At 44.4% G+C, this 14,349-nt stretch overlaps 1 protein-coding gene across 1 annotated transcript; it reads left to right on the top strand.

The window, feature by feature from the left end:
- The first annotated feature begins 233 nt into the window (after positions 1-233).
- On the top strand, positions 234-13,980 carry LOC139448239 (uncharacterized). Its single transcript, XM_071229760.1, has 7 exons — positions 234-344; positions 6,149-6,437; positions 7,420-7,554; positions 9,128-9,289; positions 10,886-11,239; positions 12,945-13,298; positions 13,811-13,980. The coding sequence occupies exons 1-7, from the start codon at positions 234-236 to the stop codon at positions 13,978-13,980; spliced, it is 1,575 nt and encodes a 524-aa protein (XP_071085861.1).
- The last annotated feature ends 369 nt before the right edge of the window (positions 13,981-14,349 follow it).

Genomic DNA, 14,349 nt, shown 5'->3' with positions numbered 1-14,349 from the left:
ACTCGTAAACAATCACTCAATGTGTCACGTGGGCTACTCCAAGTTGCGATGTAGCCTTTTTCATACCAGCCCCAGGCTATATGATCCATACTCGCATCGCCGGGTTCCCAGCCCGGTAAAGACTATATATCTCGCGTGACAGGGAAAAAACTAACAGTTAACACAAAGTATGAAATACCCAGACAATGCTTGGGCGACGAGTGTCGCCTTCAGCACGTAACAGGCTGGACTGTATGTCCGACACAATGGACCACCCAACCGTTAAGCCAACATGGATTAACTTCTTTGACGGGGAAGTATATCACCAGTACCAGTCTTTTGTGAAAACAAGGGATTTTACAAAGGTAATATGTTCATTTACATGTTCCTAAATACTCTCAAATGACAAAGGCAGTGACACCAAAGCCCCATGTTCTGTTCAATATGCTGCTGTAGAGTCGGTGTGTATTCTCTGAATGCCTCGTACATTCGGATGAGACACGCCTGTTGTCAGTATGGTATCTCTGACGGAACAGAGGCAGTGTGCAGAACAGATGCTTTGTTATGAAGATATTCCCCACGGCATCAACGACGGAATCGGAAGTACACAGGATGTGACGTGTCTAATGCGCACACCTGCATGTACCCCGAGATGTCTCGTCAGGTGAGGTGAGGTGAAATGGGGTTTAACGTCGCGCCCAAGATTACTGCACTTATTTAGCGACGTGCATGTACGTGTGTGGCTGCTTGTACTTGTCCGGACTTATGCCGACTTTATAGTGCTAGCCCACTGAGATACCATGCCGAAGTTTAACATGAATACACCACTCAGACACAGCATACCCCCTGACTCCGAGCCGACCAGTCCTTGTTTTAGCACCTAAATGCCGAACTCCAGGCAGGGTAACAACAAGTACCATCTTTTAACTTATTTCAACATGACGCGGCCGGGTATCAAACCCCGAACCTTCCGCTCTCCGGGCGGACACTCTTCCACTAGACCACGGTGGCGGTTATCTCGCCAGGGTACAGTGCAGGAGGTATGGAGAACATCGCACACTGCACACGGCGCATGTACCAGCTGATATACCTCCTGTAGTTAATGCTGGACTCCAGAGGTCATATCCTCAGCACACTGTTCATATAACCTCATTCCCCCTCATGTATGTTCCCATGTTGACTTGCCTTTGCATGTGTTTGTGACGAGTGCCAACTGGCAGGATACGGTCACCTTTTCGCGAGGACCTGGTATCATCACTGTTTGATAGTGATTCATAAACATATGCTCATGATATAGTCGGAATCGTACAATCTACTCTGCTTTATGCAGATATTTCTATTGGATATGGAAAGGGCTTTGTCGCTATATTTATTAATATCATATCTAAAATATATCTTAGTATTGTCGTTATTCTAAGTCACTTTATGTTTAAATCGTGTAGTTTGTATTGTTTGATGTCGTGTTGTGGTAAGTTAGATTTATATTTAATCTAGCATATATATATTTATTCTTCAGTGTCATTTAGAGACACACTCAGCCAGAGGTTAAAGCTTGCTATCAGTGCGACAGAAGAACACCAAAGTATTGAAATGATGATTTATTAGATGGTATTCGACATTTATTATCTTTGATTCAGGTCCTTCAAAACAAAGCTTGCTAAACTCTAAAGATGCACATGTTGTATCCAGGTGTTAGAACGCTCGTGTGATGTTGTGTATCATGTCATCCAGTGAGCTCCTGAATGAGTCCGAGTGTGACTCCGTGAGTGAGTTGCCTCGCTCATGATTGGAACACTGACTGTCCACAAGTCTTCCCAGTGGATATATTTTAAATATCGCACCACCAAGATGTTTTGATAATCAGATAAGAGATATTTAAGGTGAAGCTGGGAAGCGTATTGTTAGCAATAAAAACTGCTACTTAATATCAAATAAGATGTTAATTTAATGAATAATAGAACAAAATAACAAAATGTAAATTTGTAAAGATAAAAAGCAACTTTGTTAACAAGCGACCATAAGGACTTATTTGGGGATAAATACAGGCAGTATAAGTGTATGGGTACTGTCAGGAAGGAGGTGGACAGATCAACACGTAGGTGTCTTCGTAACGTACCCATGTCACAGTTAAATGATCAACAGTGTAATTCAATATCTGATGTTGCCATCCCGTACACGGGTCACATGCATCACAAGACATCTCAGACGTCTGATCCTCAACTGAGGGATGTGTTGCCATCCTGATGCAGTGCCTGGTCAATTCTCGAAGGTTCTGTACTGGATGGCCCCTGGCTCTAACACTACGTCCCAACTGATCCTACAGATGCTGGATTGGATTCAGGTCTGGGCTTCCCAGAAGGCCAAGGCAGAGTCTCAAAGACTTGGTCTGGACTTAAGTCTCAACTCGTGCTCGCTGGGGCCTGGCATTGTCGTCAATGTGCTGAGGTGAGAGGAGTGGGGGTCGGGCATTGTCGTCAATGTGTTGGGGTGAGAGGAGTGGGCATCTGATTGGTCTTCTAGCCCTTAATCCTGCTGCATTCAGTCGACGTCTGATGCTCTTCGAGACACTCTATTTGTATACCAATGGTGATGAAGAACAGTGCAAGTTGAAGCTGGCAGCCGTTTTGCCTTTGTACAAGGACCCTGTCCTCTCTGGCACTGGTCTCCCGTGGACGTCCTGATCTCGGCAAGTCCCCTGCATGTCCAGTCAGTGTGTTTTCTAATGAGTCGACTGTCCTCTCTGGCACTGGTCTCCCGTGGACGTCCTGATCTCGGCAAGTCCCCTGCATGTCCAGTCAGTGTGTTTTCTAATGAGTCGACTGTCCTCTCTGGCACTGGTCTCCCGTGGACGTCCTGATCCCGGCAAGTCTCTCGCATGTCCAATCAGTGTGTTTTCTAATGAGTCGACTGTCCTCTCTGGCACTGGTCTCCCGTGGACGTCCTGATCTCGACAAGTCTCTCGCATGTCCAGTCAGTGTGTTTTCTAATGAGTCGACTGTCTTCTCTGGCACTGGTCTCCCGTGGACGTCCTGATCTCGACAAGTCCCCCGCATGTCCAGTCAGTGTGTTTTCTAATGAGTCGACTGTCTTCTCTGGCACTGGTCTCCCGTGGACGTCCTGATCTCGACAAGTCTCTCGCATGTCCAATCAGTGTGTTTTCTAATCAGTCGACTGTCTTCTCTGGCATTGGTCTCCCGTGGACGTCCTGATCTCGACAAGTCCCTCGCATGTCCAGTCAATGTGTTTTCTAATCAGTCGACCGATTACAGTATGATTAATGTTCGACACGGTCGCAACAGCCCGACATGACATGTCAGTTTGGTGCATGCCTTTGATTTGCCATGTTTAATTTTCTGTGATAGTACGCTGAGGCATTTCAGCTACAATCGTTCCAACGAATTAATAGCAAGAAAGACTGAACACATTTATTTCAATAAACAGGAATTTCTCTATAGGGACCCCTTAGGTGTGCATATGGCTCACACAATCACACCCACAAGGTTGGCAGTTAAGGTGGCTACCATTCTTCAGGCAGATGATTGATGTGTCAATACACAGTGTACCATTTGTGAATCTCTACATTGCAAATGAACTCGCAATTACACTTCAAAGATGGTGGTGACGAGGTGTATATATTACACATTTATGTGTACATGAACAGTGAGCCGCCACGCTATATATTACCAAATACAACGGGACAGTGTGGATCCCAAATATATTCTCAACTCCCTGGGGAGAATGCATATTATGTGGATTATGCATGAACGGGTGGAACCGACGGCAGTTGAGCCTGATGTCTGCTCTAGTGATGTGTATGATTGTTGAAGTCTACTGCCGGCTGTTGTATTCATCTGATACAATACGTGCTGTCTTGTGTACAAGGACTGATTGACTGACAGAGATTGTTACCAATTTGACTTCTTTTAATCCAACCTGGTGATTAGGCGATCTGAGTCATTCAGTATTCATCATAACAATGATGACCATTGCCACAAGCATGACGAACATGTATTTGGTTCATATTAGGATTGTCCCTCATTTTCAGATTCGGGATGTCTAACTGTGACAAGACATAGAGTATATATATGTTGAGTTATGCAGTTAGTAAGGTGGAGCAGAACAGTTTAATTATGTTTCACAACACATTGCGTTGAAGCTATGTTCAGCAGACATAGAGAGAACAAAACAATCAGCTGACACCACTTACTCGTTATAACGCATGCCGGGAGACATGCGACAAGGCGTCAACACTGATGGTTTCAGTCACGAGTTGTCCTAGTCCAGAGGGGCGGTGGGGTAGCCTAGTGATTAAGGCGTTCGCTCGACACGCCTAAGACACAGGTTCGATTCCCCACATGGGTACAATGTGTGAAGCCCATTTCTGGTGTCTCCCGCTGTGATATTTCTGGAAAATTGCCAAAAGCGGCGTAAAACCATATTCACTCAATTCTAGTCCAGAGTCCACTTTTAACAGCCGGCGTGGTGTATCTGAATACCATTCACTCACTCACTCACAAGATGTATTTGGAAATACTTTTCAAGACCTCTGTATTCATTATATATAATAGTTTGATGGTAAACATGTGGATGACGCTGATGTTTCAAATATACTTTGTAGGAAAATACAAATATCCCAGCTATGCCGCATGAACATTTGTGATTCTCCTAGCATGGGCACAACTTTCCGTCTTCACACTTAACGCGGCTATAAATCTCCACAAACACTGTAGCGTGAGCTGTACTGGCCAGAGGGCGTCTGACATTTCTATCAACTGATGCTTGTGTGGTACATGGGTCTCCCACACCCCGACGTGACGCCCTTGTCATGTCACGTGTTTATGTGATCTCTCGCCCCAGATTACATGATAGACAGCTACCACCAATATAAATGCCAACAGATGGGTTACTATGGCAACTACAGATGCTTTGTCTAGTCGTCTGTGACACTCAGGGTACACCTCCCGATTGAGTGGCATGGTGTCTCCATCGTCTTGGCCGTATGGGGAACGCTCTCATGGCGTCGTCGTAGGTGTGGCCGTCTAAGATACACTCTCACAACACAGCATTTACCTCCGGAGTGTGGCATGGTATCACAGGTTGGTCCGTCTAAGACACACTCATCACACAGAAAATATCTCCTATTTGTGAGCCATGGAACATCTACGGGTTCTACAGAATAGCCTTCCCGTCTGCATTCGAGTTTCCAAGGTGAAAGCGTGCCAACATTATAAAATAACAAGTGATGTACCTCAGACAGCGGAATTGCCAGTTGTTATCTGTTACAGACTGAGTTACTCTTTGGGTTTAACGAAAACGTGCTCCAGACATATTATAAATTATTATTGTTGAAAACTTTAGACACATTTTAGAACGTTTTTGAATATGGTCCATCCATGTCGCCCTGGTGTTTTGCAGGCAAGACACATTCAGTTACACCCGTGACGATCCGGGTTAGAAGACATCTTCAGTAACCCATGTTTGTCGTAGTCAGGGTCGCTGACTTGGTTGATGAATGTCATCGTACCCCAATTGCGTGGATCGATGCTCATAATATCATTGACTTAATTGTCTGGTCCAGGCTCGATTATTTACAGACCGCCGTCATATAGCTCGAATATTGATGGGTGCGGCGTTAAACAACGAATAAACAAAAGAAACAAACATGCACTTTAATACAGGTTTAATATACAATAAAGGGTATTATAGAACACAACAAATGTGAAACATAAGCTAGTATTACATGTCAATGATCAGTGTAGGGTAGATAAGAACATTTTATAAGATTGGTTTTTAACATTACTTAACTTGAAAGTGGTAATTTGTGATGAATATAGACCTATTGGTTCAACCATCTGCTGTCTGATCATGAAAAACCGACATAGGACACTCGTTCAGAAAATCCTTTCATGCAACAAACAAAATCTTTATTCTTAACGAAAAAAACAATAAAAAACATGAAACTGTTTTTATTCATATTTCCATTTCTCCTAGTGTATTCTGTTCAGATATTCTTTCAAAATAGACATGTCGGTCACTTTACACTTTAAAGACAGTTTATTGAATGCTCACAGTTACGTCATGGTAAGGATGTATGAACATAGAGGAACAATGAAACTTATTAAAAGATTTAAGTATAAACGAACCGATCGTATTTATTCTGTACCTGCAGATCCTCCAAAGCCAAAGAGCGGAAGATAAATCCAAACTTCAGGATCTCAAAACATGGCCTCAACAGGAAATGACGTCACACCCAGCCGATGACCCAATCTCAAACCCGGATGCAGAATACTCGGAGATTCCCGCTGACAGGGCACTTCCACCTGATGTCATCTTCCCCTCAGCAGAGGAAGCAAAGGCTCGGAGAAAGCGAACTCGGACATACGTCCTTCTCGGCATCCTGGTCATGTCCTTGGTCGCCATGTTAGTGGCCTTGCTACTTCACTTTCATCTTCAAAAGTGTGAGTGTACAAAGCATCACTTTCTCGAAAATGTCAATTCAATGTTTTTATTATTCCCAAGACGTTAACGCCCAAAGAGCAAGATGTCAACGTCACGGGTTTCGTTGTTCATGCTGTGTGACGTTGTAGTTGATTGAGGTACATGGCGTGTCTGGCTGATGCCGACGAGCAGCCGTTTTTTGTGACTTTGACTTTGTGGAGTGACCTCAGCGCCCTCTACATCCCGCTGTTTCGGCTGTGGCACTCGTGACAGTTATGAGCATGTTGTCTCCGGCTGTCGTGTATGCACATTGCGAGACATTATACCCTGGGAAGGTCACGTTAACATTAAATATAATATTGCAGTCTATCAGTCGTGATGCAGGGTGTCTTGCTTTCCAACCAGATACAACATGCTACCCTCAGATCCTGCAATAGAAGTACTTTACATAACACATGAATAAAGAAATATGTGCACAACAAACACGCCATGGTGCAATACTGGCACATATTAATATAAACACCATAAATATCGGACGGTCGGGTGATAGGTACTGTATCTCCCACAAAAGGAATTGCGCAATATTTGGAAATCTTGTGTTGTACGAGACAATTTCGGATGCTGTTTCACTGTGCCATGACAATAGATTATGTGAGTGAGTGAGTTGTGTTTAACGCTGCTTTTAACAGCATTCCAGTCATATCGCGGCGTTTCAGCTTAATGTGGGAGGAAAGCCCGAAATGATGCAGGTCTCAGACGTTTACCACTTCGGTGAAACCCGCAAGCATGGATATGGTGCTGACAAACCTTGAAACATAATCTGGCCAATCGGGATTCGAACCCACAAACTCACTCACTCACTCACTCACTCACTCACTCACTCACTCACTCACTCACTCACTCACTCACTCACTCACTCACTCACTCACTCGTACATGTACAACGTCTACTGTCTCATGTGCTGGTACTTGTGATATAAAAGGTTGAAATGTTCTCCCACAGCTCTGTTTGGTAGTGCGTCCCGCAGGGGTGCCGCCACAACATCCCCTGCCCCTGGCTTTGCGAGCATCAACCCCTTTCAGACCACGCCCAACATCAGGTCAACTGACAGATCTGGAGCAAACGTGAAGAATGGAAGTAAGTCTCAGTAGCTGAAGTGGTAGCAACATCAGCAGTGACATTGGTAGTAGTACAAGCAATAGTAACATTGGTAGTAGTACAAGCAGCAGTAACATTGGTAGTAGTTCAAGCAGTAGTAACTTTGGTAGTAGTACAAGCAGTAGTAACATTGGTAGTAGTTCAAGCAGTAGTAACTTTGGTAGTAGTACAAGCAGTAGTAACATTGGTACTAGTATAAGCAGTAGTAACATTGGTAGTAGAACAAGCAGTAGTAACTTTGGTAGTAGTACAAGCAGTAGTAACATTGGTACTAGTATAAGCAGTAGTAACATTGGTACTAGTATAAGCAGTAGTAACATTGATAGTAGTACAAGCAGTATTTACGTTGGTAGTAGTACAAGCAGTAGTAACATTGGTACTACTACAAGCAGTAGTAACATTGGTAGGAGTACAAGCAGTAGTAACATTGGTACTACTACAAGCAGTAGTAACATTGGTACTACTACAAGCAGTAGTAACATTGGTAATAGTACAAGCAGTAGTAACATTGGCAGGAGTACAAGCAGTAGTCACATTGGCAGGAGTACAAGCAGTAGTCACATTGGTACTACTACAAGCAGTAGTAACATTTGTACTACTACAAGCAGTAGTAACATTGGCAGGAGTACAAGCAGTAGTCACATTGGCAGGAGTACAAGCAGTAGTCACATTGGCAGGAGTACAAGCAGTGGTTACATTGGCAGGAGTACAAGCAGTGGTCACATTGGTAGTAGCACAAGCAGTAGTAACATTGGTAGTAGTACAAGCAGTAGTAAAATTGGTAGTAGTACAAGCAGTAGTAACATTGGTAGTAGTACAAGCAGTAGTAACATTGGTAGGAGTACTGACACTGTTACCTTCATCACTGACACTGTTATCTTCATCACTGACACTGTTATCTTCATCACTGACACTTTTATCTTCATCACTGACACTGTTGTCTTCATTACTGACACTGTTATCTTCATCACTGACACTGTTATTTTCATCACTGACACTTTTATCTTCATCACTGACACTGTTATCTTCATCACTGACACTGTTATCTTCATCACTGGAACTGTTATCTTCATCACTGACATTTTTATCTTCATCACTGACACTTTTATCTTCATCACCGACACTGTTATCTTCATCACCGACACTGTTACCATCATCACTGACACTGTTACCTTCATCACTGACATTTTTATCTTCATCACTGGAACTGTTATCTTCATCACTGACACTGTTATCTTCATCACCGACACTGTTACCTTCACCACTGACACTGTTACCTTCATCACTGGAACTGTTACCTTTATCACTGACACTGTTATCTTCATCACTGACACTGTTACCTTCATCACTGACACTGTTGTCTTCATCACTGACACTGTTATCTTCATCACTGACACTGTTTCTTTCATCACTGACACTGTTACCTTCATCACCGACACTGTTACCTTCATCACTGACACTGTTACCTTCATCACTGACACTGTTATCTTCATCACTAACACTGTTACCTTCATCACTGATCGACACTGTTATTTTTTATTTTCTTCCTCAGCTTTTTTCCATCATCCCGATCCTAATTTTTTGAAGACGATATCCCGGGATGCCAACAAAGTTATCGGCGACTTACCTCCCTTTGAGCCTGCCAAGTTCCTTAATGACGTCACCATGATCCCTACATCTGGAATCGAGGCTTCCGTTTTCGGCTTAAGGCCAGGTAAAGTCGTTGAAGTATTTGATTAGCTCAAAACCATTGAATACAATACACAAAGTCGTCATTTCACAAGCTTTTGTTGTCACGGTAACCGGTAAATACGAGTACGGAAAAAAATAAAACCGCATTTGAGCAGATACTAGTACTTGAATTCCTGCGGTATATAAATGTATAATGATAATAATAATAACATTTATTTGTTTGATGATCCTTTCGTGAAGCATGTGAAGATTCATGACGAAAACAAGGCATTCCACAGTTTTCGTAAACCAGCCAAGGATGTGGGACATAATCTAAATGTCAGTGTTGATTTTGTTGATGGTTCGAATTCTGTACTGCTTGAAGTGCCATATCAAGTCGGCCCAGACCAAGTTTTTAAACGACCACTGCATCGAGTTTATGTGCAGTGAAGATCAGCAGTCCTGCAGAGTCCTTCGCTTGGATGAAGTCGTCTGCCCTGAAAAGTGAAACAGAAGTCTTTCTGTTTGCTGCTCAGGACCAGTCACTTCCCACTCGAAACAATCAATGTGTGATTTTGCATCAAAATGTAAATATGAAATGTAGATTATGTAATGAATTTAATGAGACTGTCCAAAACATTGTCAGTGAATGCCCAGCTTTGGCACAAACAGAATATCTTAAGCGACATGATGGTGTAGCTCGATCATTTTATTACCGTCTTCGCCATGTTTGTGGTTTTGACACAGAGCTCCATCCATGGTACGACCCGGAATATGTAGAGGGCGTCATGGAAATGATAAATGCAAAAGTCTTTGAAATAGGCCAGTATACAGCCTCAGACGTATCCAGTCCAACAAATCTGATTGCGTCCTTTTTGATAAATCCAATGAAATCATTTATATTATTGAATTTTCTGTCCCTATTGACTCCAATGTGATTGACAAGATTCAGGAAAAAACATTGCAAATATGCGGACCTCGCTTTTGAATTGTCACGCTTGCGTCCCAAGTACCAAGTTTTCCAACTCCCCATTGTTCTCGGTACCTCCCAATCTGTTGACTGACATTGGGAGAGAAACAGAGAGAGAGAGAGAGAGTCAAAACTGGGAATTGCATCGGACATCACACTTGTCACGGATGCGTCATATTTGGAAATGTTCTCAACTTGTCTACCATAAAACGTTTTGAAAGTTTGACTAAGACCTCGAATGTTGTATCTCTGATCAAACAGCTTTTGAGCAACAATCGTTGAACGGGAAAGTTGACTATGCAAAGCTGAAGCCATACCTCTTGTTATTCAGTCGTGTGGAGAGTTGTTCGTCACTCTGAATCTTTATGCTGAGATCCAAACATGAAACAGATGAGGCGGTCTCACTGCTCTCCTTAATTTCTTGTTCAGGTGGGTAAATCAGTGGACGGCTATTTGATGGTAATTGAACGATCATCGATACCAGATCAGCAATATACCTCAAGCTTCAGTTAAAAATCTTGGCCAAATTATCTTGTTTTGGCTTTGCCAATCCGACCAGAAATTCCGATTCATAATGATACTCAACCGACCATGACATCGGAGTCATGCTTTAACCTTCACATAATGCACTGGGTAACTGGGTAATCGAGTGTGTCTCCGTCCGCACAGCTCCCATCACCGTCACCGCCCCCAACGTCCTGTCGACGATGTTGGAGCGGGAGCTGCAGCTGGATTGTCTGATCAAGGGGGAGGCGGACTGGCAGAGTGTCGCCATCGTCAAGCTGGGGGAGTCGGGGCCGACGGATGCCCAGGAGGTGGCAAAGTTTTCTACCAAACCTGATCCAGCATCTGCAACAAGAACCGACCGGAGAGTAAAATATGACGTCATCAAGTCCGGAAATGACGTCAAATTCATTGTGAAGATTTCCCACCCCGTATGCAGCGATCATGGCTATTACCAGTGTGTGGTTACCTTGACCCCGGGTACCGTGATGACCTCAAGGTTCAGGGTAGCTCTCACGTGTAAGTACTAAATACGAATATACAAAAAAAGCGCAACACAAAATAGTGTGAAGCAGGAGTGTCACTCACAATACCTGAGGCAAATGTTTAAATTGAGTGTGTTGGTGAGTGTGTTGGGTGGGTGTGTCTCTCTGTGTGTGGAGGGGTTGTATATCTCTCTGTGTGTGGAGGGGTTATGTTTTTCTGTGTGTGTGGAGGGGTTGTATGTCTCTCTGTGTGTGGAGGGGTTATGTGTCTCTGTGTGTGTGGAGGGGTTGTGTGTCTCTCTGTGTATGGATGGGGTTGTGTGTCTCTCTGCGTGTGGAGGGGTTGTGTGTCTCTCTGTGTGTGGAGGGGTTGTGTGTCTCTCTGTGTGTGAAGGGGTTGTGTGTCTCTGTGTGAGTGGAGGGGTTATGTGTCTCTCTGTGTGTCGAGGGGTTTTGTGTCTCTGTGTGTGTGGAGGGGTTGTGTGTCTCTCTGTGTATGGATGGGGTTGTGTGTCTCTCTGCGTGTGGAGGGGTTGTATGTCTCTCTGTGTGTTTGGAGGGGTTGTATGTTTCTGTGTGTGTGGAGGGGTTGTGTGTCTCTCTGTGTGTGGAGGGGTTGTGTGTCTCTCTGTGTGTGGAGGGGTTATGTGTCTGTGTGTGTGTGGAGGGGTTGTGTGTCTCTCTGTGTATGGATGGGGTTATGTGTCTCTCTGCGTGTGGAGGGGTTGTATGTCTCTCTGTGTGTTTGGAGGGGTTGTATGTCTCTGTGTGTGGAGGGGTTATGTGTCTCTGTGTGTGTGGAGGGGTTGTGTGCCTTTCTGTGTATGGATGGAGTTGTGTGTCTCTCTGTGTGTGGAGGGGTTGTATGTCTCTCTGTGTGTGGAGGGGTTGTGTGTCTCTCTGTGTGTGGAGGGGTTGTGTGTCTCTGTGTGTGTGGAGGGGTTGTATGTCTCTCTGTGTGTGGAGGGGTTGTGTGTCTCTGTGTGTGTGGAGGGGTTGTGTGTCTCTCTGTGTATGGATGGGGTTGTGTATCTCTCTGTGTGTGGAGGGGTTGTGTGTCTCTCTGTGTGTGGAGGGGTTGTATGTCTCTCTGTGTGTGGAGGGGTTGTATGTCTCTGTGTGTGGAGGGGTTGTGTGTCTCTGTGTGTGTGGAGGGGTTGTATGTCTCTCTGTGTGTGGAGGGGTTGTGTGTCTCTCTGTGTGTGGAGGGGTTGTATGTCTCTGTGTGTGTGGAGGGGTTGTGTATCTCTCTGTGTGTGGAGGGGTTGTGTGTCTCTCTGTGTGTGGAGGGGTTGTTTGTCTCTCTGTGTGTGGAGGGGGTGTATGTCTGTGTGTGTGTGGAGGGGTTGTATGTCTAATTATCTGAAGTTTCCATCACTTGACCTGTGAAGATCCGGGGTCGAATAGTTCTTCAGCAACCAATGCTTGCGGTAAAAGGCGACTGCGCTTGTCGTAAGAGGCGACTAACGGGATCGGGTTGTCAGCCTCGCTGACTTGCTTGATACATATCATCGTACCCCAGTTGCGTGGATCGATGCTCATGATGTCAATCACTGGATTGTCTGTTCCAGACGTGATTATCTACAGACCGCCGTCATTTAGCTGGAATATTGCTGAGTGTGGCGTTAAACATCAAACAACAACAACACTTGGTCCTTCCTCCAACATATGATAACATATGATACGCTGTTCAAATACCGCGTTAAAGTCATCTGAACAGGTCTAATTTTCTCTAATAGCTCCGTCCCAAGGTCCCGTTCTGCACGTGCCAAACGAGATAGTGGAGGCCAAACCTACCCGCCTGAAGACCACGTGGGATGCGGGACATCCTGAATTCAATGGAATTCTAGAATGGGAACTTCTGGATAAGAACACCTGGTCTGAGTTGGCCTACACGGACTACCAACAAACACAGACTCGTGCTAACTGCTCAACTATCATTGAGAGCCAGTTCCTAGTCACACCTAAACTGTCTTGGAATGCGACAACGATCAGGGCCAGTGTTATTCCCACCCCTTCGTTTACAGACACGGCGGACAAAGCGGCCAATGTTACTCTGGAATCTCAACACGAGGAAATACTGGTCGTGCCAGGTACTGTTTGTGTTTGCACGCAGATGCAGAGAGAATTAAATCAGATGGTTTTCAAGAAAATATTATTTACTAATTTGGGGGTAACAAACGCATACTGTTCCCCAAATTATACGCTAGCATTTGTACTTGAAGTTCATCCCATTTTTTTTAAAGAGGCATTTTTAATGTTTTTATTATTATGTGGAAAGTAAACGGCCAAAAGGAAACAGTCAAACTGCTTGAACGTATTTCCCACAGGCTGCATTTATTGTTACCATGGTAACCCATCAGTCGATCATTATGGCACGCTTAGACACCTGGGCATCTATTCTACCCCAGGATCCCTACGAGGCTGAAGATACAATGCATTAAATAACATGTAGATAAAGAAATACCATGGTAACCCATCAGTCGATCATTATGGCACGCTTAGACACCTGGGCATCTATTCTACCCGAGGATCCCTACGAGGCTGAAGATACAATGCATTAAATAACATGTAGATAAAGAAATATAAACATTTTCTGTTTCAGCTGATGTGTGTCACGGTTCAAGTAACGGGACGTTCATCAAACATCCGTACACCTGCCACAAGTTTATTAGGTGCATCGACAACGACGTCTTGGTGTTCGTTTGTCCTTCTAACCTCTGCTTTGACCTTGACCCCGAGACGTGTGTCAAAGCATCTGATTATGTGGGATAGTCATGAACAACGTCTCCCCAAGTGACCATCAGGAACAATGGAACCACATGCACGTGCATGAAGTGACCTTTCAGTGATCACAAAGTAATGTATGTGTTAGAACGTCCGCCGATGTCCTCTTGTTTGCAGGGATCAGTACTTGTCAGTGTCCTTCATCATTGCGTCAGTGAGTGAGTATGGTTTTACGCCGCGTTTAGCAATATTCCAGCAACATCACGGTGGGGGACACCAGACATGGGCTTCACCCATTGTACCCATGTCGGGAATTGAACCCGGGTCTTCGACGCTTTAACAACTAGGCTACCCGACCGCCCCTCATTGCGTCAGAATGGCGTCCCCTCAACTCAGTCACTCCTGAAGATTGTTCTA

Source organism: Haliotis cracherodii, unplaced genomic scaffold (genome assembly GCF_022045235.1).
Source record: "Haliotis cracherodii isolate W230 unplaced genomic scaffold, xgHalCrac1.p SCAF_7, whole genome shotgun sequence".
Taxonomy (NCBI): Eukaryota; Metazoa; Mollusca; class Gastropoda; order Lepetellida; family Haliotidae; genus Haliotis; species Haliotis cracherodii.
This window is presented reverse-complemented; position numbering and strand designations above follow the sequence as displayed.